The following is a 25,515-nucleotide window of genomic DNA, read 5'->3' on the forward strand; positions in this document are numbered from 1 at the left end:
CATGCATTGGGCTGTAAGATGTTTTACAGTATTTAATGTGTCTTTTCCAGTAGCACTTCTAAGTAAATATGACTGAAAGGGTTAAAATTACTAGTCTGTCCTCCATTTTGTCTGTTCTCCATTTTGTGAATTTATAAGCTATAGTTTGTAAGCAGTTTTAAAAGCAGTAGCTTGCATTTTTATCTAAGATATACTTCTGGGCGTGAACCCAAGAGTCTGTTCTCAGGAAGCAGTGGCCTTCGAGGTGTAACAGAATGTGGCGTGCTTTATTATTCCCAAGAGAAAAATCAGTTGCTCATCAGTTATATGTATTCTTGTTTAAACCAGTCCCATAACCCAGGTCGCTTTTGCCAAAAGTCTGTAATGCCTCTAACAGGTAGTGCAACGCCCCCAAAAGGACAGTGTAACACCTCCAATGTAACAGTGTACGCCCCTAAAACGGACAATGCTTTCTTTAGTCTATAAAAATGCAGCTCGAATAGCAATAAACTGAGAACTCTTGAATAGACCAACTTGTCCTGTGTCTTTCTTGGCGTTCTCCCAGACGTCTGCAGTTTGTGATAGCGGGAACAAACAATAGCAGTGCCAATGGTAAAAATCTCCCCGGGCGAGTACTAAGGCTAAAGTCCCTTCAACGAGGATCACCGTCTGTTGAGGTGCTGGAAACCTCACACGTAACCTTTCAATGACCTTATAAGTTTATACTCACTCATTAAAATGACAAGTAGGAATATTTTTTAAAATATATTTTTACCCATATTTGTTGTCTTATACATCATACTATGTTTCAGGTACATAACAATAAATGGGCTATCATGAGCTAGACATGAGACACTACAAAAAAAAAAAAAAAAAAAGCAGCGTGGGAAGGCTTTATTTCCTCATAAGCTTGACCTTATCTATTTTTTTCAATAGGCCTTTACTAGACAAAGTAAACTCAGCATGGCGGCGCTTTAGACCCTCCAGCCTCTGGCCCAGCTCTTCAGTGGCATCCACCTTGTCCTCAAAGTCCCTGAGAAGCAGATTGTTGCCCAGCAGCCCACATTTTTGTTTGAGCTTCAGGTTATCTATCCTTAAACTATCTCTAGCCTGTTTGGTTTTGGTCAGGATGTCCCTCTTGTGGGCTACATCTGCCTCCACCTCCATCAGCGTGTCCTTCTTGTCCTGGTTCTCGGCCTGCACAAACTGTAGTTTTTCTTTGAGGTGAGTTAGCACCTGCACTGTGCTAGTGATCTTCTTTCTGAGCTTAAGGAGCTCCTCGTTCCTCTCCTCAATCTTCTCGTTGTACGTCTGGTTCTCAATCTTCAATTGCTCAAAGTCTATAAGGTGCAACCCATCAGCCAACTCCTCTTTGGCCCTCAGGATGGATTCAAAGTGGCGGATGTTATTCTTCAGCTTGATGTTCTCCAGACGCACCTGGATTAACTCTTTTTCCTTCCGCTCCTCCTTGGTCTGTAGCTGCTCTATCACCTCAACTACAGCGGGTGAGGCGTGCTTCCCAGCACATCGATGGCGCATTCCGAACAGGGCCAACATTTTTTTTTGCTCTTGGAAACATGACCACTCCTGGTCCACCCGGTTTAAAACTTCCTGGCAGTGATCTCTCAGCTCTTCAGTCTGCCGTTGGTGAAATGTGGCCTCAAGTGTGTTCTGCTTCCTTAGCTCCTCGAGGGTGGACAGGTACTTAAGGTAGCGCTGCTCCAGGTCCGAAGTCTGCTTCTCCATCTCCGGTCGGGTATCTTCGCCCTTTTTACGGCGAAAGTACTCACACAGCTTGTTCTGGAGCTGCGCATTTTTCTGTTGGATCTTGTCCCGCTCCAAAACCGTTGTCTGGTATCTCTGAATCAGCTCATCTCGAGCTTGGTCCTCATCAGCCTCACTCTCCACTGCCTGTGGCGCTGTCTCCTCCTCATCCTCTCCCTGGGGCTCTGTCTCCCCCTCATCACCGTCCTCCTTATTTTCTCCCTGGGTCTCTGTGGTATCCCCCTCTGCCCCCTCCTCGGTGATGGTCTTCCCACCTCCTTCCTCAGTCCCTGCTGGCTCCTCGCTGGGCAGAAGGGCCATTTCCTCCTCACCGTGCAGATTGGGACTGGTCTCACTGCCTTCTGAATCAACAGCAGCAGGTTGTGTGCCTCTTTCCTTCCCAGTGACTGCATCTTCCTGCTGTGTAATGTCTTCCTCCCCGGTGCCTGCTGCCCTCAGCTCCTTCCCGTCTTCCTCCCCGGTGCCTGCTGCCCTCAGCTCCTTCCCGTCTTCCTCCCCGGTGCCTGCTGCCCGCAGCTCCTTCCCGTCTTCCTCCCCGGTGCCTGCTGCCCGCAGCTCCTTCCCGTCTTCCTCCCCGGTGCCTGCTGCCCTCAGCTCTTTCCCGTCTTCCTCCCCGGTGTCTGCTGCCGTCCGCTCATTCCCGCCGTCCTCCCCGGTGTTCGCTGGTGATGGTGCGTCTTCACCTTCCCGCTTCGCCTCCGATGTCACCGGCTCCTTGTCGCCATTTCCCCCGGTCTCCGGCGCTGTTGCCGGCTCCGTGCCGCCGCTTTCCGGTGCTATTACCGGCTCCGTGCCGCCGCTTTCCGGTGCTATTACCGGCTCCGTGCCGCCGCTCTTCTCCCCGGTCCCCGGCGCTTTTACTGGCTCCGTGCCGCTGCTTTCCGGTGCTGTTACCGGCTCCGTGCCGACGCTCTTCTCCCCGGTCCCCGGTGCTGTTACCGGCTCCGTACCACCGCTCTCCTCCGGTCCCTCCATGGCGCTCACCTTGCAAGCGCTCTTGTATATTTATGTTTCGCGGCGGTTTCCATGGAGACGGCATGCAGAGTGGGGGAGGGGCCACGGGTTGCGCGCTGCGCTCTTTCGCCATTGGCTAATAAAGCCGACGACGTCACGGTCAACCCCACTGTGCACTGCTAGTCCGCGCGCCTGTGCATTCAGAGCCAATCGTTCGCGAGGTCGGCGCGCGCCGAGTAGTCGCGCATGCGTAGTGTCAGGAAGGGGGAAAGACGCGGTGGGAGGGGCCTCCCCCTGCTCAGCACAACACCTCGGCGGCCAATATGGCGGACCTGGGGAAGAAGTACTGCGTCTACTGCCTGGCAGACGTGACCAGTCTGCGCCTACGCTGCACCGAGTGCCAGGACATCGAACTATGCCCCGACTGCTTCTCGGCCGGGGCGGAGATCGGGAACCACCGGCGGTGGCACGGATACCAGCTGGTGGACGGCGGCCGCTTCACCCTGTGGGGGCCCGAGGCCGAGGGAGGCTGGACTAGCAGGGAAGAGCAGCTGCTGCTCGATGCAATCGAACAGTTCGGCTTCGGGAACTGGGTGAGCAGGAGCAGTGCATGGAGCGCAGAGTGTGGGGAGGGAGATCCTACCTGCCACTATAGTACTCACTTATTAATAACACTACTGTATGTAACTGCCCTCTATAGTACTCACTTATTAATAACTACTGTATGTAACTGCCCTCTATAGTACTCACTTATTAATAACTACTGTATGTAACTGCCCTCTATAGCACTCACTTATTAATAACTACTGTATGTAACTGCCCTCTATAGCACTCAATTATTAATAAGTCTACTGTATGTAACTGCCCTCTAGCACTCACTTATTAATAACTCTACTGTATGTAACTGCCCTCTAGCACTCACTTATTAATAACTCTACTGTATGTAACTGCCCTCTATAGTACTCACTTATTAATAACTACTGTATGTAACTGCCCTCTATAGTACGCACTTATTAATAACTACTGTATGTAACTGCCCTCTATAGTACTCACTTATTAATAACTACTGTATGTAACTGCCCTCTATAGTACTCACTTATTAATAACTACTGTATGTAACTGCCCTCTATAGTACGCACTTATTAATAACTACTGTATGTAACTGCCCTCTATAGTACGCACTTATTAATAACTACTGTATGTAACTGCCCTCTATAGTACTCACTTATTAATAACTACTGTATGTAACTGCCCTCTTTAGCACTCACAAATTAATAACTGACTATGTAACTGCCCTCTATAGTACTCACTTATTTACAACTCTGACTATATGTAACTGCTATTAGTGTTCTACCAGAAGGATCCTACAGCACACAGCAGGGGCATTATTATTATTATTATTATTATTATTATTATTATTATTATTATTATTAATCTACAAACTACTAGTTAATGTGGACTTTATAATTTAACTTTTTTTTGTTTTGTTTTTTGGACTAACAATTGATATTATAAAATAAGCTTTCAGGAGTTCTCTCTCTTCCTCAGGTCATCATAATCTAAGGCAGATGAGGTAGATATATGTTTTATTCATGGATTATTCTGTAAATTAGTATTGCTTGACGAGAGGGAGACAGAACTCTTGAAAGCTAGGCCTAAAATATCAATTGTTCCTCCAAATAATAAAAGGTATCGCCTAGGACTAAAGTACTTATCTAGTAGAGAAATCCTACCAACACTCATTAACATTATTAATATTCACCCACGGCATATTATGTACTATAACAGTGATATATATATTCGCACACACACTGTGCATCCACTGCTAGAAAATATTTTTTCTAATCTTTTTGCCTACTCATCAGACTATCGGACCGATCCCAGGCTGTATAGTGTCTTGTGCCTATGGGGGGATCACATATATTTTAATAAGGCCTCAAACTGCACCTCCGTGTCTGACCGCTGTACCATCCTATACTGTCTACAAAGACAGCTAGAGCTTCCAAAGTCATGCTCCAGAATGCCTTGCCGCTGTGGATGTTGAGGGGAGCTACTTTGGCAGCTTCTGCTGTAATTGACAGCTTTACCACCCAGGCTAAGGTGCAGTTTTTGGGCTTTACTAAATGTGCAGTCCCCCCACGGGCTCAAGAACCCACTGTGATGCACCTCACAAACCCCTAGCGGTTCCCGTACCACCTGTTGGGAATCGCTGTACTAGAGGGATACTACCGGCACACAGCAAGGACCTTATTAATAATATCTAAGCTACCAGAACACAGGGACATTATTATCAATATTCATATCTACGAGAGGGATCCCACTAGCAAACAGCAGGGTCATTATTATCTACTAGAGGGATCCTACCATCTCACATGGACACTATTATTAGTGAGTATTTATCTGGCTGCCAACTCTTCCTTACTTAGCCGGCATTGCTTTTCTCCCAGATTATTAACATTTACCGAGTGCAGATTTGGGGGATAGTTTGGCGAGTTAGGGCAAGGGTTTGTCTGACATATTGGAATTAGGTCAGGGGTCTGCAACCTTTCGAAGAAGAGTCTTTTTTTTTTTTTGCCAACATATTTCGAGAGAAGCAACACAAGCATGAATATAAAAATGACGCCCACATGATTACGCCACATAAAAATGACGCCCACATGATTACGCCACATAAAAATGATCCCCACATGATTACGCCACATAAAAATTATCCCCACAGGATTATGCCACATAAAAATTATCCCCACAGGATTATGCCACATGAAATAACCACCTTTCCCCACTCCCACCCCCACAGAATTATCCCACATAAAAAATCCTGACAGGATTATGCCACATAAAATGACCTCCCTTCCCCACTCCCAAGGTATAATCACACACAAAATTATCCCCCCACATAAATATCCCCCACACACATACTTGCCGGACTATAATGATGCGGTCTGTCGGCGCTCCTATTTAGGTGCTGGCAGACTGGGGGTTGCGTGACGTGCATATCCCCACAGAGTGTTGACAAGCAGAATGAGCTTAAGCCGCGCACTTCCCCGATGAGTAGAAGACGGGCTTGTGCGGCGTGCACATCCCCGCAGAGTGGCTTGCGTGGCGTGCACTTCCCCGCAGACCGAGTGCCTACCAGCAGCTTACAACGTCAGCGAGCATGGGGAAGGCACTGAAGGCTCAATGGAGGAAGCACCTCCAGAAATGAGCCGCATGCTGCTCACAAGCCTCAGGTTGCTGACCCGTGGCTTAGGTTAACTGCTAAAATGTGAGATTAGAATAAGACTGACATAAGGTTAAGGTGACTCAACAAGAAAATAACTTCCACTTTATCTTATTTATAAAATGTTTTACGGGGAGTTACAAATACATAGTTAAGTGAACAGGGCTATACATTATATACATTGCATGCACAGCTTGATATATGCGTATGTAACAGTTACAGACACGATTAAAATGTGAGACAGCTTTAGTTCTGAAAGAACTTAGACTGGTGGCGGCTGTGAGAATCTCCAGCAGGTTGTACCAGTTTTGGGGTGCACGGTAAGAGAAGGATGAGCGGCCGGATACTTTGCTGAACCTTGGGACCATGAACAGTCTTTTGGAGTCAGACCTCGGATGATAAGTGTTGCATGTGGTAGGGGTGAGGAGCTTGTTCAGATAGACGAGTAGCTTGCCCAGAAAGTATTTGAGGGAAAGACAGGAGAGATTAACTTTGCACCTAGACTCAAGTGATGACCAATCCTAGTTCTTTGAACATTTCGAGGGTATCAAGTTTGCTAAGGTGGGTTTAGGGTGCCAAGCTGTATACTATGTCCCCATAGTCGATAATTGGCATTAGCATCTGCTGTGCGATATGCTTTCTGACCAGCAGACTTAGGGAGGTTTTGTTCCTATAAAGTACACCTAGTTTGGCATAGGTATTGGATGTCGGGGTATCAATGTGCATCCCAAATGTTAAATAGGAGTCAAACCACATGCCCAAGTATTTAAAACTAATAACAGGAGTTAGGGTGGTATTAGCGTTGGTTCTGATCTGGAGCGCGGTCATTGGAAGCTTTAAAAATGTAGTCTTGGTACCAAATACAATTGTTACGGTCTTGTCGGTGTTTAAAAACAGTTTATTTGGGGAGATCCAATTTTCAAGTGTCAAAAAGCCAGATTTAAGTATGTGTTCAAGGTCGGAGAGGCTAGGGCTGTGTGTTTACAAGATTGTCATCGGCATACATGTATATTGAAGCTCCCTTACAAGCTGTAGGAAGATCATTGATCTACAATGAGGATTCTACCAGCGCACAGAAAGTTCATTATTATCATAATATTTTAACAGGATCGTACCAACAAACAGCAGGGACATTATTATTTTTTTTTTAAATTTTATTATCTACTGGAGGAATCCAGTATGATATTCTACCAACACAATGGAACATACAAATATCATTGTGATTAATAACTATTGCAGGCCATCACACAGAAATATTAAAATAATATTGATTTTCTACTACAAATCTCTTGTGATGGGGAGACCCTAGCAGCACAGGGAAGGTATTATCATCAAATACAGGGGTCCAGTGTGAGGAAACTTTGCCAACACACAGAAAAAAGATTGTCATTCAGCTAATAATTCACAGGGTTCCCTACTAGCCCAAATGGAAATGTAGAATAGTTCTATTATCAGTTACTGCAAAGATCTTGTGGTTGTGGAAACCTTACCAGCACACAAGGAAATTATTAATATAGTATTGCTTTTATTATTGTCATCTTATATAGGAAACCTGTGTGAAGAGACTACCAACACGAAGAAAAATGATTACATCATTCAGTTATTATTAAAGGGTTCTGTATGAAGAGACCCTACCAGCACAAAGGGACATTATTATGATAATGTTATTATTATTATTATTATTATTATTATTACTAATACTATGAATAATTAACACAAGTATCATGTGTTGGGGAGTCCTTATCAGCACACCAGGAAATATTTTATCATAATTAAGTACGGCAGGGATCCGGTATGTGAGATCCTATCGACACAAAGGGACATGTAGAGATTATAACCGCATTTAGAACATTCGCCAGTGATATCGTTGGAGATCAAGATTGACATTATTGCAAAGTGATACAGTAATCCTGTATGACGATTTACCAGCACAGGGAAATAGTTATTAACTGCCACAGGAGTCCTGTGAGGAGATTCTACAAGCACACATGAATATAATATTTCTATTGTTACTACTATTCATATGGTGAGGAGACGGGGAAATTGTAGCAATGACATTATGATATAATACCCTGTATGGAAACCCTTGTAGCATACAGGACATTTTTTTTGGTTTGTTTTTAGAACATTAAAATGATCAATTACAGGGACCCTGTGTGGGTTGATCCTTCCAGAAGACTTGGGGAAATGATGGCAATTCTGTTATTGTTACGAAGTGATGGTTATCTTGTAGCAGTGTGTGCAGGATGATGTTCTAAGAATAAATACATTTTTTCTTATTGAGGGATGTTGGCATCCTGTATGTGAAGCGTTTGGGAAATAGCAGTAATAATATTATAATACAAGCATTTTGTACAAACCTCTTGTTTCAGCATTGAAAACATTATTGTAATAAAATTGTAATTCATAAATACAGAAGGGTCTCGTGTAAAGACCCTGCCAAAATAGGGCAAGTTACGTTGTTGATTAATATTGGGGGCCAAACTAAGGTACGTTATATTTCCTATGTAATCATTATTGCAATGTTTGGAAGTGTTTTGTTAGCATGGGCATATGTGTGTTAACTAAAATATTATAACTACAAGGTATAACCACTGAAAATCTGCAGTGACTTCATGAAGCACTTGTACGAAGTAATATACTTACCATGTCACTACTTTTTTTCAGCCAATACTTGGTATATGTGCGCACTGTTATTTAGTGAGGTAGTCCTTTATATTAAGTTCCCAGGTACTCTCTCCAGTGTGGCTCCAATTTGGTTCCCCTTGGAGATAATTCTTCATATTTCTTGAGATAATACTTTAGACTGTGATGATTAGATATTCTTTGCACATTTGGTATTGCTGCCACTTGCACTTTGTAGTGATTTCTATAATGTTTTTAATGGATGTATGTTTTATGGTTTAATAATTTAATGTTTTGTACCCTTTTATAATTTTTTTTTTTTTTTTAATAGTGCCCCTTTTTGTGGAGATTTCTAAGCCTGCTTCTTTAGTGGATTTATGTTCTTTTAGGGAGTACAATGTATAAGAACCTTACTGGACATAATAGTGCAGTGAAGTATTGGATAAAAACAATAAGCATTCAAATTAGGTTGCACTTATTAAAAGCAACATTAACATTGCGTCAATTAAAAGAACAACAACATCCACAAAGCTCAGATTTATAAATAGGTTATTAAAAACTAATACATTGGTGAGACCGTTATTAAAAGATCTGAACAGGACATGTTATTAAAACCTACTTTTTTAAGGATATATTGTAGTGGCGTTTCATCCCTCTGAGAAGTTATCTTCTAATGTATGTCAGCGGTTTGTATTGTACAAACATACGGTGCAATACTTTATGCAAATAATGGACCTGTCCTTTACTGACTGATTTACCCGGTTTGGTATATTGGATGCCCGTTGTCAAGTTTACCAAGTCATTTTTTTTTTTCTTGTCTTGCGTTTGCTCCCAGGAGGATATGGCTGCTCACGTAGGAGCCTCTCGGACTCCCCAGGAAGTGATGGAACACTACGTCAGCATGTACATCCACGGAAACCTTGGGAAGGCATGCATTCCAGACAGCATCCCCAACAGAGTAACTGATCACACGTGTCCCACAGGAGGTCCCCTTTCTCCGAGCCTCACAATACCGCTGCCTCCTTTAGACATATCCGTTGCAGAGCAACAGCAGTTGGGTTATATGCCCCTTCGGGATGATTATGAGATTGAATATGACCAGGATGCAGAGACTCTAATCAGTGGGCTGTCTGTGAATTACGACGATGACGATGTTGAAGTAGAACTAAAAGAAGCTTATGTAGACATGTATGTACGGAAGCTCAAAGAGAGGCAGCGGAGGAAGAACATAGCAAGGGATTATAATCTGGTTCCTGCCTTTTTGGGGAAGGATAAGAAAGATAAAGAGAAACCGGTGAAACGGAAATTCTCTAAAGAGGAGAAGGAGCTCCGTTTAAAATTGCGGCCACTGTACCAGTTTATGTCCAACAAGGAGATTGAGGACTTCTTTGAGAATATGCACAAGGAGCGGATGCTTCGAGCTAAAATCCGTGAACTGCAGAGGTACCGTAGGAACGGCATCACCAAGATGGAGGAATCGGCAGAATATGAAGCCGCAAGACATAAGCGGGAGAAGAGGAAAGAGAACAAAAACACTGTCGGCTCCAAGAGAGGTAAGGAAGACGGGAAGGATGGAGAATTCGCTGCCATTGAAAACCTCCCCGGCTTTGAACTGTTATCTGACAGAGAGAAGGTGCTCTGCAGTTCCCTAAACTTAAGCCCTACGCGCTACCTGACTGTGAAAACTATCATCATTAAAGACCACCTGCAGAAAAGGCAGGGAATACCATCAAAAAGTCGTCTCCCGAGCTATTTGGATAAGGTCTTAAAGAAAAGGATTTTAAACTTCCTAACAGAAAGTGGCTGGATATCCAGGGATGCGTCCTGACAGCTTTCTTTTTTTTATAAACAAAACTTGTATGCACAAAGACACATTGGGGCCAAACTGCTTCATTATGAATAGTTATTTTTTTTTTTTCAAATGTATTCGTGCAAGTTTTTTTTTTTCCCAATGGTTATTTTAATACTATGGTAACATAGGCTGTTAGTTCTCTTGTCACAGTAGTTGCGTTACCAATCAAGTGAAAGATGCCCATGGTGTTAGTGTCTGCTGCACACTTTTGACCCCCACAGTCTCCTTCTGCTGATATCACTCGGCAATCTCTCAATGATCCCAAATAGTGCAGCAGAGTATCTGAGCCACCTCTTTGACCACTTTTAAAGGCAAGCTGTATCCATTTCGAAATGCAGGTTCACAATGTTAAACAATGTACTTCTACACAAAGTTATACGGAAATAAATATCAAAGCTTTATTCTCTTCTCGGCAGCATGGCAATTTTGTGCTGTCATTTTATCATACTGGAAGTCTAACGTGCGTTAAGATTCATTTGTTCTTCCTGAAACATCCCAAACCGGATTCGTCTCCACTTGCTCTTTTAGTGGCAACTATGGAGCAAAGGCAACATGTGTTCTTCTGAGAGAATAGTTTGTCAGAAAAATGAGTACTGAATCTCTGAACTTTAGCCTTCCAATGTAAAAAAATGACATCACATCAAATATGCTTGTTTCCAGAGACTTGAAGAGAAAAAAAAGTATGTGTTGGCTTTATTTAATTTTTTAGTTTGTCTAGCAAGAAAATAAGTGCAGTTGTGAAACACTTTGAGTTTCTTTCATCAAGGGTGTAGCCTGCCTTTAAAAATAAGTGACCTATAAGGAATATCTCTATGCTAAATATCGGCTGAAAAAGAGCTACGTGATCCCTAGAAAAAGCTAAAATGCGTTTTATTGTACAGTGGCTGTTCTCTACTAGAAAGAAATACAAACTATGAAAATGTGTAGTTTAATACATTTATAATATTTAAAAACCCTAAAGTTTAATGTGGAACATCTGTTCTTTTTAGCCTGATAATTCTGGTGCTACTGTTTCATATAGGAAACACTGTACTTGGTTAATTTCTTCCACAATGGTGTGTAATTGGAAGAAAACACACAGGCCATACAGTCAGTAAGATGACTGCTTAGCTGATTGGAGAGTAATTTGTTTAGGATGATCTTTCTCTGTGAAATTTAGCAATTTCAGGTTTGGTTAAATGAGGTGTGATTATCTGAAGCAATAGTGATTAGCAAAAAAGAGAAACTTCCGTGCGGACGAGTGGCTAAGTAGCAAAAATGTCCTTAACTCATTTTAATCTTTACAGCATTTGCTGTATGAGTGGTGCCAGGGTTAATGCATTTACTCTGTAAGTACAACTGCTTTTTTGATTGTAAAAAGAAAATGAGCACTCCCGCTACCAAACTGTAAGCTGTCATGGGTGCTAGCAAGGCCCAGAGCTCTCCCAGGTCACGTACTAGATGCAAAACCTGGCCGGCCTTGCAAAATAATGTAGTTTAATGCAGGATCTACGTTTCGGTCCTAAGATATATGAACCTTCCTTTAGAGACGTTTTGAGACAGGTCCATATCTTGGGACTGAAACGTCGATCATTTGATTAAAGCACTTTATTTTGCAAGACCGTGTGAGTGCAGCCTTGTTTGCATCTTTTCTATTGTAAGGACATCACGCTTGTTACCTTACAGAACCGCTTCACACTAACTGTGTAACTGTGGTTTTAATAACCACATAATGTTGCAGCTTGATCAGCCGGTTAACCCCTTCAGTAGTAGAGGAGTTTGCATAGGTTGCACTAAATGCGCATCATTTAAGCCTACGTACTACGTACGTATTACTGAAAGGGTGACAAACGATTCAGAAATGTAAATGCATATGCAAAACTGCCTTTTTTTTTTCATATGAGGTGCATCGCCTCAACATATTTTTATACTGCAATACATCTAATGTATCAAAATATTAAATGTTTCTATTCTATTTACAATGGAACATTTTTCTTCAAAGGAGAACACTTATGTTCATTTTGACATCGTCAAAATGAAAAGAATAACTCCTTATGTGAAATCCTATCATTTTCAACCTGCCCCTCCCCTAAATTTATTGGTGATGTTCTAATTTTTGTTGTCTTATTTGCTATGGCTTAACTATGGTGGTTTACAAATCTTGGTTTTTATCTTCTGGTGATTACCCTGTGCAGTTTTATATCCTTGCTTTCCCTGTGAGACTTGGGTAGTTTTTTGTTTTTTAATCACTCCCAAGTTGTTAATCATACTCTTTACTTTGGTATGTTGGCCAACTAGGAGTGAGACACAACTTCACAATTCTCCTGTTCTCGTTCAAAAATAAATATATGTGCAATCAGTATTTGTGATTCAAATTTCCTATTGCAAGTAAAAAATTGCAGATTCACAAACGGGTACATTTTACTAGTAGTCTACCGTTCCAAATCCTGTTAATTGTTTTATAGTGTACATAGGGTTTTTCTCTAAACTGCAATAGTGCCAGTTTGGCATGATCATATGGAAACTCCTTTTGACTTCAATGGGAGTTCCTGTGTAATAGTGCACCGATCGGCACTATCACCGTTTTAATGAATAACCTCCATAGATGCTAAAGCTGCACAGAGCTGAGCTAATTCTGCATGAGGCCTTTGGGATTGAAACAGCAATGAATAGAGAAGTACCTTCTAAATTGATTTATAAAGGTGTGGTTCTGCAGGGTGTCTCCAGAGCTGACCGCTTTAATTTCGGCTCTGGGTATCCCTTGCTTCCTGAGATACTTACCTCATGAAGGTGCCCCCAGTAGCATGCCTGGCTCAGTAAACAATGTGGAGGCTTAACTTTAAATCTCCTGCGGTGCAGGAGCCAATAAGAACTTGCCATGTCATCCAGCGCTTATTCCTATTGGCCTGTGTGCCACAGGAGATTTAAGAAGTAGGTGGTTCTGGCAGCGCCTATGAAGGAGAGAAGGGGGGAGGATGGTGTGTGTTAAGTATCTCGGGAAGCAGGGGGGTTCCCGGTGCTGAAATTAACATGGTTCAGTTCCCGAGACCCCATGCTTCCCATCAAGGAAGGTTGAAAAATACAATTTAACATGGAATGCTGCTCTAAGCATGTGAAATTGTCATGACTTTTTGTAAACTCCTAGCAATATTTTGGATCTGTAAGAACCTGTGAAGCTGCTTCAACATATTGTATTTGGAATATTTGAAAAGTATTTGTGCCACAAGAGTATGTATCTACACATCTCCTCCAACGCTACAAGGACAGCACAATGCAAAGCATCAAGGCCCAGATTCACTAAAGGGTGCTAAGCTTTAGCATGCTTTAACCCCTTTTCCTTTTGAATAGGAGGTAAGCTGTGCTAAAGCTTTGCACCCTTTAGTGAATATGGGTCTCAGTGCTATGGCATTATACTTGTTCGTCCCTTAGCATTGAGGAGATCTATATATTCCTAAAGCCCTTATTTACACACTTTTTGTATTCCTTGCTTATCTTGCCTGCCTTCAAGAGACTTGTATAATTTAAAGTTGTAGGCAATATACTTTAAATGTTTGCACAGAAATGTTTTTTTATTTTGATATTTCTTCCATACAGTGTGAAGGCTACAAGACTGGCACCATCCTCCTTTCTTCTTTTAAATATATTTTATTTTAATTTTTCAGGTTCTGTTTTGTCTAACGGGCTGAGATGACATTGACGTAAACAATGGTTTATCAAAGATTTTCATTAACTTGAGGGATGGGGGGGGGGGGAGATTCCAGATCAGCACTAAAAATATAATGCAAACTAGCACTGGAGTTGAAACTTTGATAAACTATTTCCTTTAATGGAGCATATAGTTTGTATGATTTACCTGTTTGACACAGAAAGCCATGAGACATTTTACGTTTTTTTTTTATATATATAATTTATTGTTTTTGCAACTGATATGAATATTATATATATATCTATATGCATTATTTACATTTTGTATAATGCAATAAATACGTTTCTGTGAAACTGAAAATTGATACCTTTTTTGTAAAGTTTCTTTTGTTAATGTGTCCTATTTGCTGCACTACACAACTGCATTCACTTGCGCGTAGTAATTATTTGCAGCTATACTGATTCTGTAGAAATGAAGATCGGTTGCAGGCTATAAGTTTTAATGGAACATCAACAAGTCCTTCATAGATGGACAGACGTTAATGCTAGTTCTGTAGCATGGAATCATTTGGCCGGGGCTCTGACTTCTTAACTGAGCTTATTGCAGGATTTACTATTGCTGCCGTTTGCTGGGTCAGCGGGACCACATAGAGACAGTCACCCAGGACGTAGGTTGGGTTACGTCAGTAGTGGTGTGTACAGAGATTTTGAAGTGTCACAGCTCTTGGTACACATTGGGAAGAAGATGAAACTGCTGCACTGAAACGGGTTATTCCACTTCAAAGATGTTTCTATGCTCCATGTCCTATTATCACACACACCAGTGGATAATAGATGGTAGGACACAAGCTTTTCACTGGATGCACCTGTGTGTAAAAAGAGCTTTTCCATGAAGACTCAAAAAGCCCTCGCATACAGCAAAACTGTGAGTATGGATTATTTTACCTATACCTGATGTACCTGATAGAAGAACCTCTATTTACCTATCATGTGCTTTTATCCCTTTACCTGTATATATGATCTGTCAATGGCACTTTAAACATTGTGCAGCAGTGAAACAAGTCTGCATGAATAACCTTGTACGAAGATCTGTTCAGGTCAGCATTAAAGTTGGCAATGTAACTGATCAGTAAGACGCAACAAAGCCTGAGTGGCATTTATAAGTGCAGCAGTTTGCTTAAGTCTGCAAATGGTTGAGTATGGGTGTTTTTTGTTTTTATTAAGCAGCCGTTGGCGTAAGTCTGCCAAAGGTTGTGCTGATAATTGTTTTATGTAAACTTAGCAGTAGTTGTATGAAGAATAAGCCAGTACTCTTGGTTCTTCTGCTTAGGGAGCCAGTTATAACAGACAAGAGGTCTAATCCTAAACGTGACGGCAACCAGGATATGTTGCCGAATCCTTCGTTACCGATTTTGGTGGTAACATACATATATTTTTCATTCTATAACCTCGTCAGTTTACTCTTATCATTTTTATTCTTTAAATATTGTTTTATGTTGAGTTTCTTATGTTCCTCACATGCTCCAACATCCTCGTTCTCAGTGGTCTAGATGTACAACCCACATATTGTACAATCATATCATTAATTACTTTGTGCACGAATCTCTCTCTCTCTTTTCCAGGGACTCAAACATTGTCTTGTTTCCCAAGATGGTTCCATTGTGTCTCTGACTGCTTGCATCTCCTGGATAACTTTGTTCCAATGCCAGCAACATGCCCATCTAATTCAAAGCATCTAGCATGCCTGGAATGTAAAGATACATTATCTGATGCATACAAGAGAAAGTTATGTGAAAGATTTATTTCAAAGATCATTCAAGGACAGTTACATCCCCACACATTGAGAAATGTTACAATAGATAAAATGTTTGATGCATATTAACGAACAATTGGTTAACTGAGGAAGAAGTTCATAAGCGACTTGAAACAATGAAAGTAAATAAGGCACCTGGCCCCGATGGCATACATTCAAGAGTTCTCAAGAAGTTAAGCTCAGTAATAGCCAAACCATTATATTTAATATTCAAGGACTCCATTTCCACAGGCTCAGTACCACAAGATTGGCGTAAAGCAGATGTGGTGCCTATATTTAAAAAGAGAGCTAGATCACAACCGGGAAATTACAGACCTTTAAGCTTGACTTCAATAGTGGGGAAACTACTTGAAGGTTTAATACGGGATAATATTCAGGAATACTTAATGGAAAACAAAATTATTAGTAATAGTCAGCATGGATTTATGAAGGACAGATCATGCCAAACTAACCTTATTTGTTTCTTTGTGGAGGTAAGTAGGAATTTAGACCACGGTAATGCAGTTGATGTGGTCTACTTAGATTTTGCAAAGGCTTTTGATACGGTTTCACACGAGGTTGGTGTACAAAATAAAGAAAATTGGACTCCGTAATAATATATGCACCTGGATTGAAAACTGGTTAAAGGACAGACAACAGAGGGTTGTCATAAATGGAACTTTTTCAGGTTGCGCTAAAGTCATGAGTGGAGTACCTCAGGGATAGGTACTGGGACCCCTGCTTTTTAACTTGTTTATTAATGACCTTGAGGTTGGGATCGAGAGCAAAGTCTCCATCTTTGCTGATGATACTAAATTGTGTAAGGTAATAGAATAATTGGAATACCCAGACAGAAATCAACTGGAACAGCTCAGCTAACCATTCCTACCATGTCACATCCCGAGTTCCCTCAAAATCAGTTGGAGGAGTCAGATGTGGAAGGAGATTCTGATATAGCATAAGTCAGAAGATGCGGATGCTTGATGAACAAGCGCATTTGTCTCCTGATATTGACTGTTATCCAGGAGATGCAAGCAGTCGTAGAGATTGAGGACACAAAGGAACCAAACGAGGCATTCATGTTTGAGTCGCTGGAAAAGAGCGCTTTGTGCACAAAGTAATTAAGGATATGATTGTACAATATGTGCTACAAGAAAGAACCAGTGAAAGAGAGAGTGGGAATGCACCACTACCCAATAAAGTTTTAGTAAAAAATGATATGATAACCAACACTCCCTTGTTTAAATAGAAGGGACGGTGCACCCCTTGAGTATGCAGACTAGGTAAACAACAAGAGGAAGGGACATCCCGGTAGCCGGTGATACCAGAAACTCCAAAGAGTTGGGGACACTCATGGAGGTGTGGTAAAGCAACAAAATGGCAGTTTAGTAAAAAAATGGACAGTGAACAGAGAACACATTTAAAATGTAAAAACTCCAACATGCACAGCAAGAAACGTCCCCTCATTCGTAAAGATGTAATGTAAATACATATCATGTAAAGTGCCCGCCAGAGAACCACATCCGTGGAGTAACTTAGAAGTCCCCTCAAGGATTGTAGATGACTGTACCCGGGTAAAATGAGGCGCAAAAATTGTTTTAAGGGCATTCTCTCCCATATTTATGATCTAGTTCTTCTAAACTGTTTTCTTATGTGAGTGGCACCATCAGTGAGGAATAGTTTATTCCATTTAGTGTTATTTTGGCATGTCTATCTATATTTGAGAATTTTGTTTCACTTGACCCATATGTATGCCCTCTGCTGCTGCACAAGCATAATGTATAGATATCTATTATGGTAGTGGAATGTGATTTGACGGTAACATGTCTTTCAGTATATAATCTCATCTGTTTACCTTTATCATATTATTATTATTTTTTTTTAAATCTTAATATTTTATATGTTGAGTATTAGGTCCCTATAACCAAGCATTGTCAGGTTTGGTCATTTATGAGGACCCCTGAGGAAGCTGCTGACCGTGAAACGTGTAGGCTGGACAATGAGCCGCAGAATCTGCTACCGATGACGCGCGAGTGACATTCTCCCCGTCCGCAGTCGTGTCATCACAATCCAGAAGCGTGACCATGATGATCAGCTGGGGAGCGGAGGAACGGCGTCTTTGCAGTCTAAGGCTGGCTGCTTAAGCTGACCCTGTGTGGTCTACATGCGATTTTGTGTGTGTGTGTGTGTGTGTGTGTGTCTCCGCTTTTTTGTTTCTACCGTATTTTAATTCTATAAAAGGTATCATTCTGTTTTTTTTTTCCCTTTCAAATCTCTTGGAGAAATGTGTATTCTGGCTGCATCACAGAAGCGATTTCCACATTATCCTGTGTGACCATTATACCTGTGGGTTTAACCCAATAATGCCCGTTTCCAACTTAGACCATGTGAGTGACTTTTTTTTTTTATTTTTAAATATTTATTGGGATAAGAACCACAATATATTGCACTATATATTTTATTTCTCCATTTTATATACATTGTGAGAATAACTTTCACAGATCTTCAATCAAGTAACTGTCTGGGATTTCTGTGTACATTATCTGCAAGTTTTTTTTCTGTGCACATCTATCCCTGAATATATATTCACTTAGTTGGGGTATACAGCACCTGAGTGCATTAGAGCTCTTTTTGGGTTCATATTTCACTTTGAGACTTCTAGCTTAGTCTCTTTGTTGAGCAGTACTGCACTTATAGTGTAATAATTATTTCTTACTGCCATTAATGCACTTGGTTTACCTAAATTAAAAAAAAAATCAAAAAAGTCACTTGTGCTTGTTTTTGCACATTTTCTGTTATTTAAATATACAAGGAATAGCTCAAAGTCTTCAGTACTTCCTCACCATATAAAAAGCACATTGTAACTATATGTATTCCAGAGGATCAGGTTTGCACCAAATGGGTTATTAGACCAAATGTGGTCTGTCTCCCAAAGTCCCATGACAAATTGGCATAGCTTGGTACAAACCTGATCCCCAAAGGCAGTACCCGCACCTCTGTAAAAAGAAATCCCCATTAAACCGAAATATTTTTAGTATAAATTCTATACCGCCAACTAGAAACTGGGCTTGTACAGTAGGCATATCTAAGTCACTAGTTGAAATGATCTTGATTGCATCGCACCCCCTATGATCTATTGAAGTACAGTATACAATGAAGTCACATCACAGGTAATTAGTATACAATCTTTTTTTCCATTTTGAAGTTTTTAGTGTCGACAACACTTGGGTTGTATCTCTCAGGTAAGACTTCAAATTGACAACATATCTCTGTAAAAATAAAAATCTATATATTCTGAAAGATTTGCCATTATTGAATATATTTCCGAGATAATACGTCTTCACCGTGGGTAATTTAAGATCCTTATGTATCTTTGGTAAGAAGTAGAAAATGGTGAATTACAATATTGCCTTTCATAAATATTTGTACTCTGCATCTTTCAAAATCCCTGACTAGTTGCCCCTACTTAGAACATTTAGTTGTTCCAAAAATACCTTGGTGAGATAATTTCTCAATTGAATGTCTTCATAATTTTTATTCTATCGGCCTTCCATATATAATGTGTCCATTATAACTACCCCCCTCTCCCTTGTCGGCCTGCTTAATGACTATATCTTAGTCTATCAGCTTTTGCAAAGCTTCCCTTTTCTTTTAGATGATCCACTTGTGGTCTACTAAGATGTCACTTTGTATGTGCACATGATCCCTGTCAACTTGCTCTGACGGGGTGTTGATTTGTCCAAGTATGGGACTACAAAAAAACTCCTTTGGGTCTCAATGCTGCAATCCCCTGCAATGAACTTTGTGAAGGTTCTGGGTGGTCTGGCCAGTCCAAAGTAAAAAGCTGTAAATGGGTATTGACAGCCGTTTAGACAGACTCTCAGGAACCAATGTTGTGATTCTGTTATTGGAATATGGATATAAGCATCCTTTGTCTATAGAAGCTAGAAATGCTCTGCTTTCCATCACTGTTATGTCTGTCCTCAAGAACTCCATCTGTAAGTGCTGGATGTTGAGAAAGGCATAGATTTTGTTTTTTATTTCAGAATTGCTCTTAATCCTCCTGATGCTTTCTGTACTAAAAACCGTATTGAATAAAAACCCTCGCCTCTGAGAAGGCGGAACTTGTTGAATTGCCATATCGAACAGATCGTGAACAGCTTGTAATAAGGCCAGGTTCTTCTAGATCGTTTGATGCCTGATACCTTGAAGTGAACTCCTGGCATTTCCTGTAACTCCAAGGAATACCCATGGCTATAATCTGCTGAACCAGAGTCTTTGAACCCAGCTGTCCATCAATCCTGCCATTCTGCACCCAACCGGCATTGTATTCATGACCAGGGCCCAGTCCCCTTCAGGGGTCTTGATGCTTGATAGTCCCCCGTGAAGCTGGTTGTTCAGAGCGGCCCCGGACCGAAGTCTGCAGTTGTCGTGAATTCAGAAGTTCTCCCTGGTCTATAAGACATTGCATCCTAAAAACCTTATCTTGGAAGCCTGAGGAATGATGTAAGCTGTAACGTCTGCTGGGGTAAAAATGGATTTCATCCTCCAGCCATCTTGGAAATATTATCCATGGAAAGATAAGCACCTTCAATAAGGTAAAGACACTAGTTTTATTCATGGACCAGGCATCTGTGGCCCATGTTTTAAGCCATAGCGCTCGTCTCAAAGCTATAGTGTATATGTTAAGGATCTAACTGATTAGCCTGATGACGTCCATGGAAGCGTGTCACAAAAAGTTAGAAATTAAATTAAGATTTGAAAACTCCTGAAAGTTGTTTTGATGCGCCTGCTTCAATCATCTCTTCCAGATTGGATATCCAAAGTCTGTCTGTTCTTCAGATACAGGTCATTGCTATCAGAATGACTCTGAAACCAGCAACAGCAGAGTAAAAATACCCTCAATTCTTTGATCCATTCTCTAGGTCAATCGTTGTATTTCTTACCATCTTGGTGACTGCTGTGTACACCTCTTTTATTGTTACCCGGGTACTCTAGTCCGGGACCACGAGGCTTGTGAAGGTATATTCCTTATGGTACATGGTCTTTTATTGGGCGTTAATGACTATGCCTGGAGTTAATGACTCTGACATGCTCGCAACGATCAGCAAATTGAGTTTCTCAAATCTACACTAGAAGAGATTTGGTGAAACCAAAACAAGAACTATGATAATAGGGGGAGGCTTCAATGCGGTCCAAAACCCTGACTTAGATAAAACCACGAGACCACAAAGAATAAGCAAAAAAATTTAGCAACCTGACAAAAGAATTCACATTAGAAGATGCCTGGTATATTAAAAACAAGAATCAAAGTGATTTATACATTTTTGTCCCCCCATGAATCTTATTCGAGGATGGATTATATATTTGTCACAGCTAATCTTCTTGATGGTGTCACAGACATATCAGTTCTATAACGTGGTCTGACCATGCCCCCCCCCCTTTTAATTGGGCCTAAAATGTATCCGTGGCACTTGAACTATGTAGAGAGGGAATTATGCTAGGATTTTAGGTAAGGGAGGGCGTGAGTATGGGGGCTGGCAGGCAGGGGGGCGCAGTGCATAAAGTTTGTGCACCTCTGCTCTAGGGCAAGGGTGCGCAAAATGTTTCCCCTGCCTCCTTCCTCCCCACAATATACCTTGTCTCCGGCATTAAATGAAGCCGCAGGGGTCATGGCAACGCAGTGTCACGTGACCCCATGGTGTCATCGTGACGTCACCTGAAGCCGTCGGACACGAGATAAGGGATCTTACATAGGCCTTGTGCGATCCCCTGGCATTTAATTTTAAATTCTTTTGGGGGGGCTCTATGTGCCACGCCCCTCCTCCCGCCAGCTTGCACACTCCTGCCTGTGCCTGTTTTCACCTACCTAGTTCCCCCTTTTAGTTTCTTAAAAAATGTAGTTTGTTCATGTGAAAGAGTCTAAAACCTAAATGAATATTGCTTATAAGGCTCACTTATTAATATTAATGGACATTAACAAAACCTTAAGATTGAGGCTAATACAAAAAGATGACTGTATACAAACATTCACAATATTAAAATAAGACTTATTTTGCTAGTAGGTAAAACATGCTAAGCTGATATGCCAAATAGTGCAATAAAAAAAAACCCCATGACGCACACAGAGGCAAAGCAATTGCTGCTAAAGTGCGTTTACGCAGGTATCACAATATAGGTTCAGCAAGAGAGCGTTTCAGGGATAAAACGGCACTCGTCCTGCCACCCACATGGGAACAAAGATGCCAGCACAAGGTGTCCTGCTGTTGTGAGACCGGCCCCCACACCATCTCTCAATGCCAAGTTGAGACAATGTATTAAAAAAAAATAATAATACCTGGACCCTTTTGTAGAACGTCTTGTTACAGATCTTAATCAAAATAAAACATGGGAGCAAACTACATACATATTTACATAGTACATGGGGTAGACATGTCTTTTTCAATCAAGTTCAATCTATGCTAAATTTAGATAGGTACGTTATCCTATATTTGTACCTACAGTATATTGCTCAAGAGGAAGGCAAATAAAAAAACTCCAGTGAAATATCTAATATCTCATAAGAGGAAAAATAAATTCCTTTCTGACTTCAATTATTGGCAATCATATACTCTGGATCAACATCCTTGCCATGTTTACTTATTTGGTATATCCCTGTATACCATCCCTTTCTAGATATATCTGTTTTATCTGAAATCACAGTCTCCATGGGTAATGAATTGCACATTATAACTGCCCTTACTGTAAAGAACCCTTTCCTTTGTTGCTGGTTCCTTCAACCTTAAGGGATGACCCTGTGTCATTTGTACTGCCCTTGGAATGAAAAGTTCTTTTGATAGCTCCCTGTATAGTCCCTGAATATTTGTATATTGTTATCATATCCCCTTAGACTTCTCTTTTCTAAGGTAAACAAATTTAAATTTAGGTAGCCTCTCAAATCAGATTATCTATACCCTTTATTAATTTGGTGGCTCTTCACTGCACTGTAGTCCCATAATGTATTTTCTAAGAGGTGCCAAAAACTACTCCATATTCAAGGTGTGGTGTTGCTAATGCTTTATAGCAGGGGCATAACTATGTTTACTTCCCTTTCAGGGGTTAGCAAACTTTTTATGCCGAGCCACCCTTTTCATCCATAAAAATTCTTGGGCCCCCCCCTGCCTGATGTAATCAAAATCACATGGGGAAAAAAAAAAACCCCCTTTATTAAACAGTATACAATATAAATCCAAATATGTTTAAATACTCGCGCTTGCAAAATTAGGCTGCGTCCACGCTGCCGCTGAGAGCGGTGACATCACCAACTCCTCGAAGCATGAGCACAGGGTGTCCTGCATAATTTTGCAAGCGTGGATCGGGGCTATTTGTGTGTGTGTTTGTGTGTGTGTTTGTGTGTGTATTGACTGCTGCTGAGCGCACTTCAAAGTCCATTTTGTTTGTCTCCCCAAGCGCCAAGCTTGGGAGAGCGTACATGCAAAGGCAATCCTTTGGGGGGGCATTCATCCACCTCTTTGCTACCTCCCTTCCCTCTCCCCCCCTTTTTTTTCTTCCTTCCCCTCCGTGCTTTTTGTCTTGCTATCCTCATTGTCATCCACACTTCTAACTAGTTTTTTTTTTTTTTTTTTTTCGTTTTCAATGTTGTGTTTACACTTTTTTTTACATTATTTCTGTACATTCCTAGTATGAGTGATATAGGTGCAGCGACCCTTTCACTTGCAGAGCATCGCAGCGGAGCAGGTTGCCAGCGGAGGAGAATAAAGAAAACAACCAGGGAAGCGCTATATTAGTTGGGATCAGGCTCAGCAGCCAATTTTATGTATAAACCACATATAAAACAATAGCATAAAATAGCATGATTGAATACACAAAAATATAATATATAAAATGAGTAACACAAGTCTCTGCCAGTTCGAGATTGTCCAGGTGATGTAAGTGCAAGTTAATGCCCCTGTCTGATGTGACAGACTCGGGCAAGAGTGACCTTTGAGAGGTATAAATCCAGAGTGGTAGCTGGGATGGAAAGCGCTACCAACTGTGCAGGTAATGAAGTGTGTAGAAATGGGAAGGTGCCGTAGGCATCAAATATGGAAAAAGCTCACCCAGACTTCAAACTCTTTGCGCTGGTGGCTCCTTTTGTTTCGTCCTTCACAGCCTCGCTGCAGAAACTCCGCTGTACAGCTCTCCTGGGCTTGCACACCAGGGATGGAACTACTCACAGGGCGCCGGGTTTCCGGGTATGACGTCACGGCCGGACGTGACGCACCAACCCTTCCCGGCTGTGCCTGGAGCTGCCGCAGCACACAGGGGCTGAGAGCCGAATTTCACACACCTCACACAGCTTCAAAGTTCCACAGCCTCCGCAGTACACTCTCCAAGGGACTCCACGTTAGACCACCAGGACTGGGGCAATGAGACAGGGATGCACAAGAGCTGCAACCCCTCTAGACTCCTCCTCCTACGCGTTTCAGCACGTGACGTGCTTTCATCAGGGATACCATGGGGGTGTTTAGAGTGGACTATAAATACCCATCTAGACAGCGGTCATCAATTAGCCTAATTGGCTTCCAATGACAATCTCACACCCTCAGTACAACAGTGCATTTCAGCACAACCCCCATGTAATGGTTCATGTCACAAAAAAACAAGGTGTATAAAGAAAAATTACAATACAACAACATAACATTTGAATGAATTGATACATTATTATTAAACATTACAAAGTCCCACTGTTTATACTACATAACAAATATGCAAACACTAAACAACACATAAAGAGTAAATGTAAATCCTGAATTCATTAACTCAATTTAACATTTCAACATTACATCTTGGGATATTCCTCAAATTTGCCACAAGTATATAAATCAATAAATGGCATATAATAAAAATGTGCTAAAAATACTATACAACACTCCAAGAGTACACTTAAATGATGAACTCCCTTACTTAATTGGATACCCAATCGGTGAGTCCTGTGATGTTCAACAGAATAGCCTTAAATGCATGATTAAATTGCATCCCATACAAGAAGAGTATGGATCACCTGGGTAGAAAAAAAAAAAAAAAAAAAAAAAAACCCACATTACACTAAAATAACATTTGGAGAACCTAGATGGAGGGGGACGTATTGGATTAATAAAAACATATGTTAAAAATATAAATATAGTTTTAAAAATCTGTGTTTAAAACTATATTATAAGATATATAAAAACCCCACACCTTCATTGAAAGGCAAGGAGATCTAAGTCCTCATTTAGACCTTTGGGGCTTAGTGTCTGTAGTTTAAAAATCCAATACGTCTCTTGTTTTCTCAATTTTAAAAGTCTATCCCCTCTCATATTTGTTTTTCCAATGTGTTCTATACCCGTGACTGTTAAACCTTCTGTACACATATTGTGTTTAATTAAAAAATGGCGTGAAACTCCATGACCTGTGAAGCCTTTTAGGATGTTTCGTCTATGTTCAGTGAACCTTTCTTTAAGACTTCGCTTGGTTCTTCCTATATAGTGGAGACCACAGGGGCAGGTAAGCAAGTAAATAATAAAATCTGTATTGCAGTTGATAAAATGCTTAATTTTAAAAACTTCTCCTGTGGTCTTTGATTTAAATTCGATACTTTTATTAGTTATGTGTTTGCAGGTCAAGCAGTTATTTCTTCCACATTTGTAACATCCTTGGGGGGGT

At 41.1% G+C, this 25,515-nt stretch overlaps 2 protein-coding genes across 2 annotated transcripts; one reads left to right on the forward strand and one right to left on the reverse strand.

The window, feature by feature from the left end:
• Nucleotides 1–731: 731 nt before the first annotated feature.
• On the reverse strand, nucleotides 732–3,250 carry CFAP184 (cilia and flagella associated protein 184). The gene has a single exon (XM_075569779.1). It carries the CDS (start codon nucleotides 2,737–2,739, stop codon nucleotides 874–876), a length of 1,866 nt encoding a protein of 621 aa, XP_075425894.1. The 5' UTR covers nucleotides 2,740–3,250; the 3' UTR covers nucleotides 732–873.
• Nucleotides 2,955–14,404, forward strand: TADA2B (transcriptional adaptor 2B). The gene is made up of 2 exons (XM_075569793.1): nucleotides 2,955–3,311; nucleotides 9,399–14,404. Exons 1-2 carry the CDS (start codon nucleotides 3,042–3,044, stop codon nucleotides 10,389–10,391), a joined length of 1,263 nt encoding a protein of 420 aa, XP_075425908.1. The 5' UTR covers nucleotides 2,955–3,041; the 3' UTR covers nucleotides 10,392–14,404.
• The last annotated feature ends 11,111 nt before the right edge of the window (nucleotides 14,405–25,515 follow it).

The sequence above is a fragment of the Ascaphus truei genome, chromosome 1 (genome assembly GCF_040206685.1).
Source record: "Ascaphus truei isolate aAscTru1 chromosome 1, aAscTru1.hap1, whole genome shotgun sequence".
Taxonomy (NCBI): Eukaryota; Metazoa; Chordata; class Amphibia; order Anura; family Ascaphidae; genus Ascaphus; species Ascaphus truei.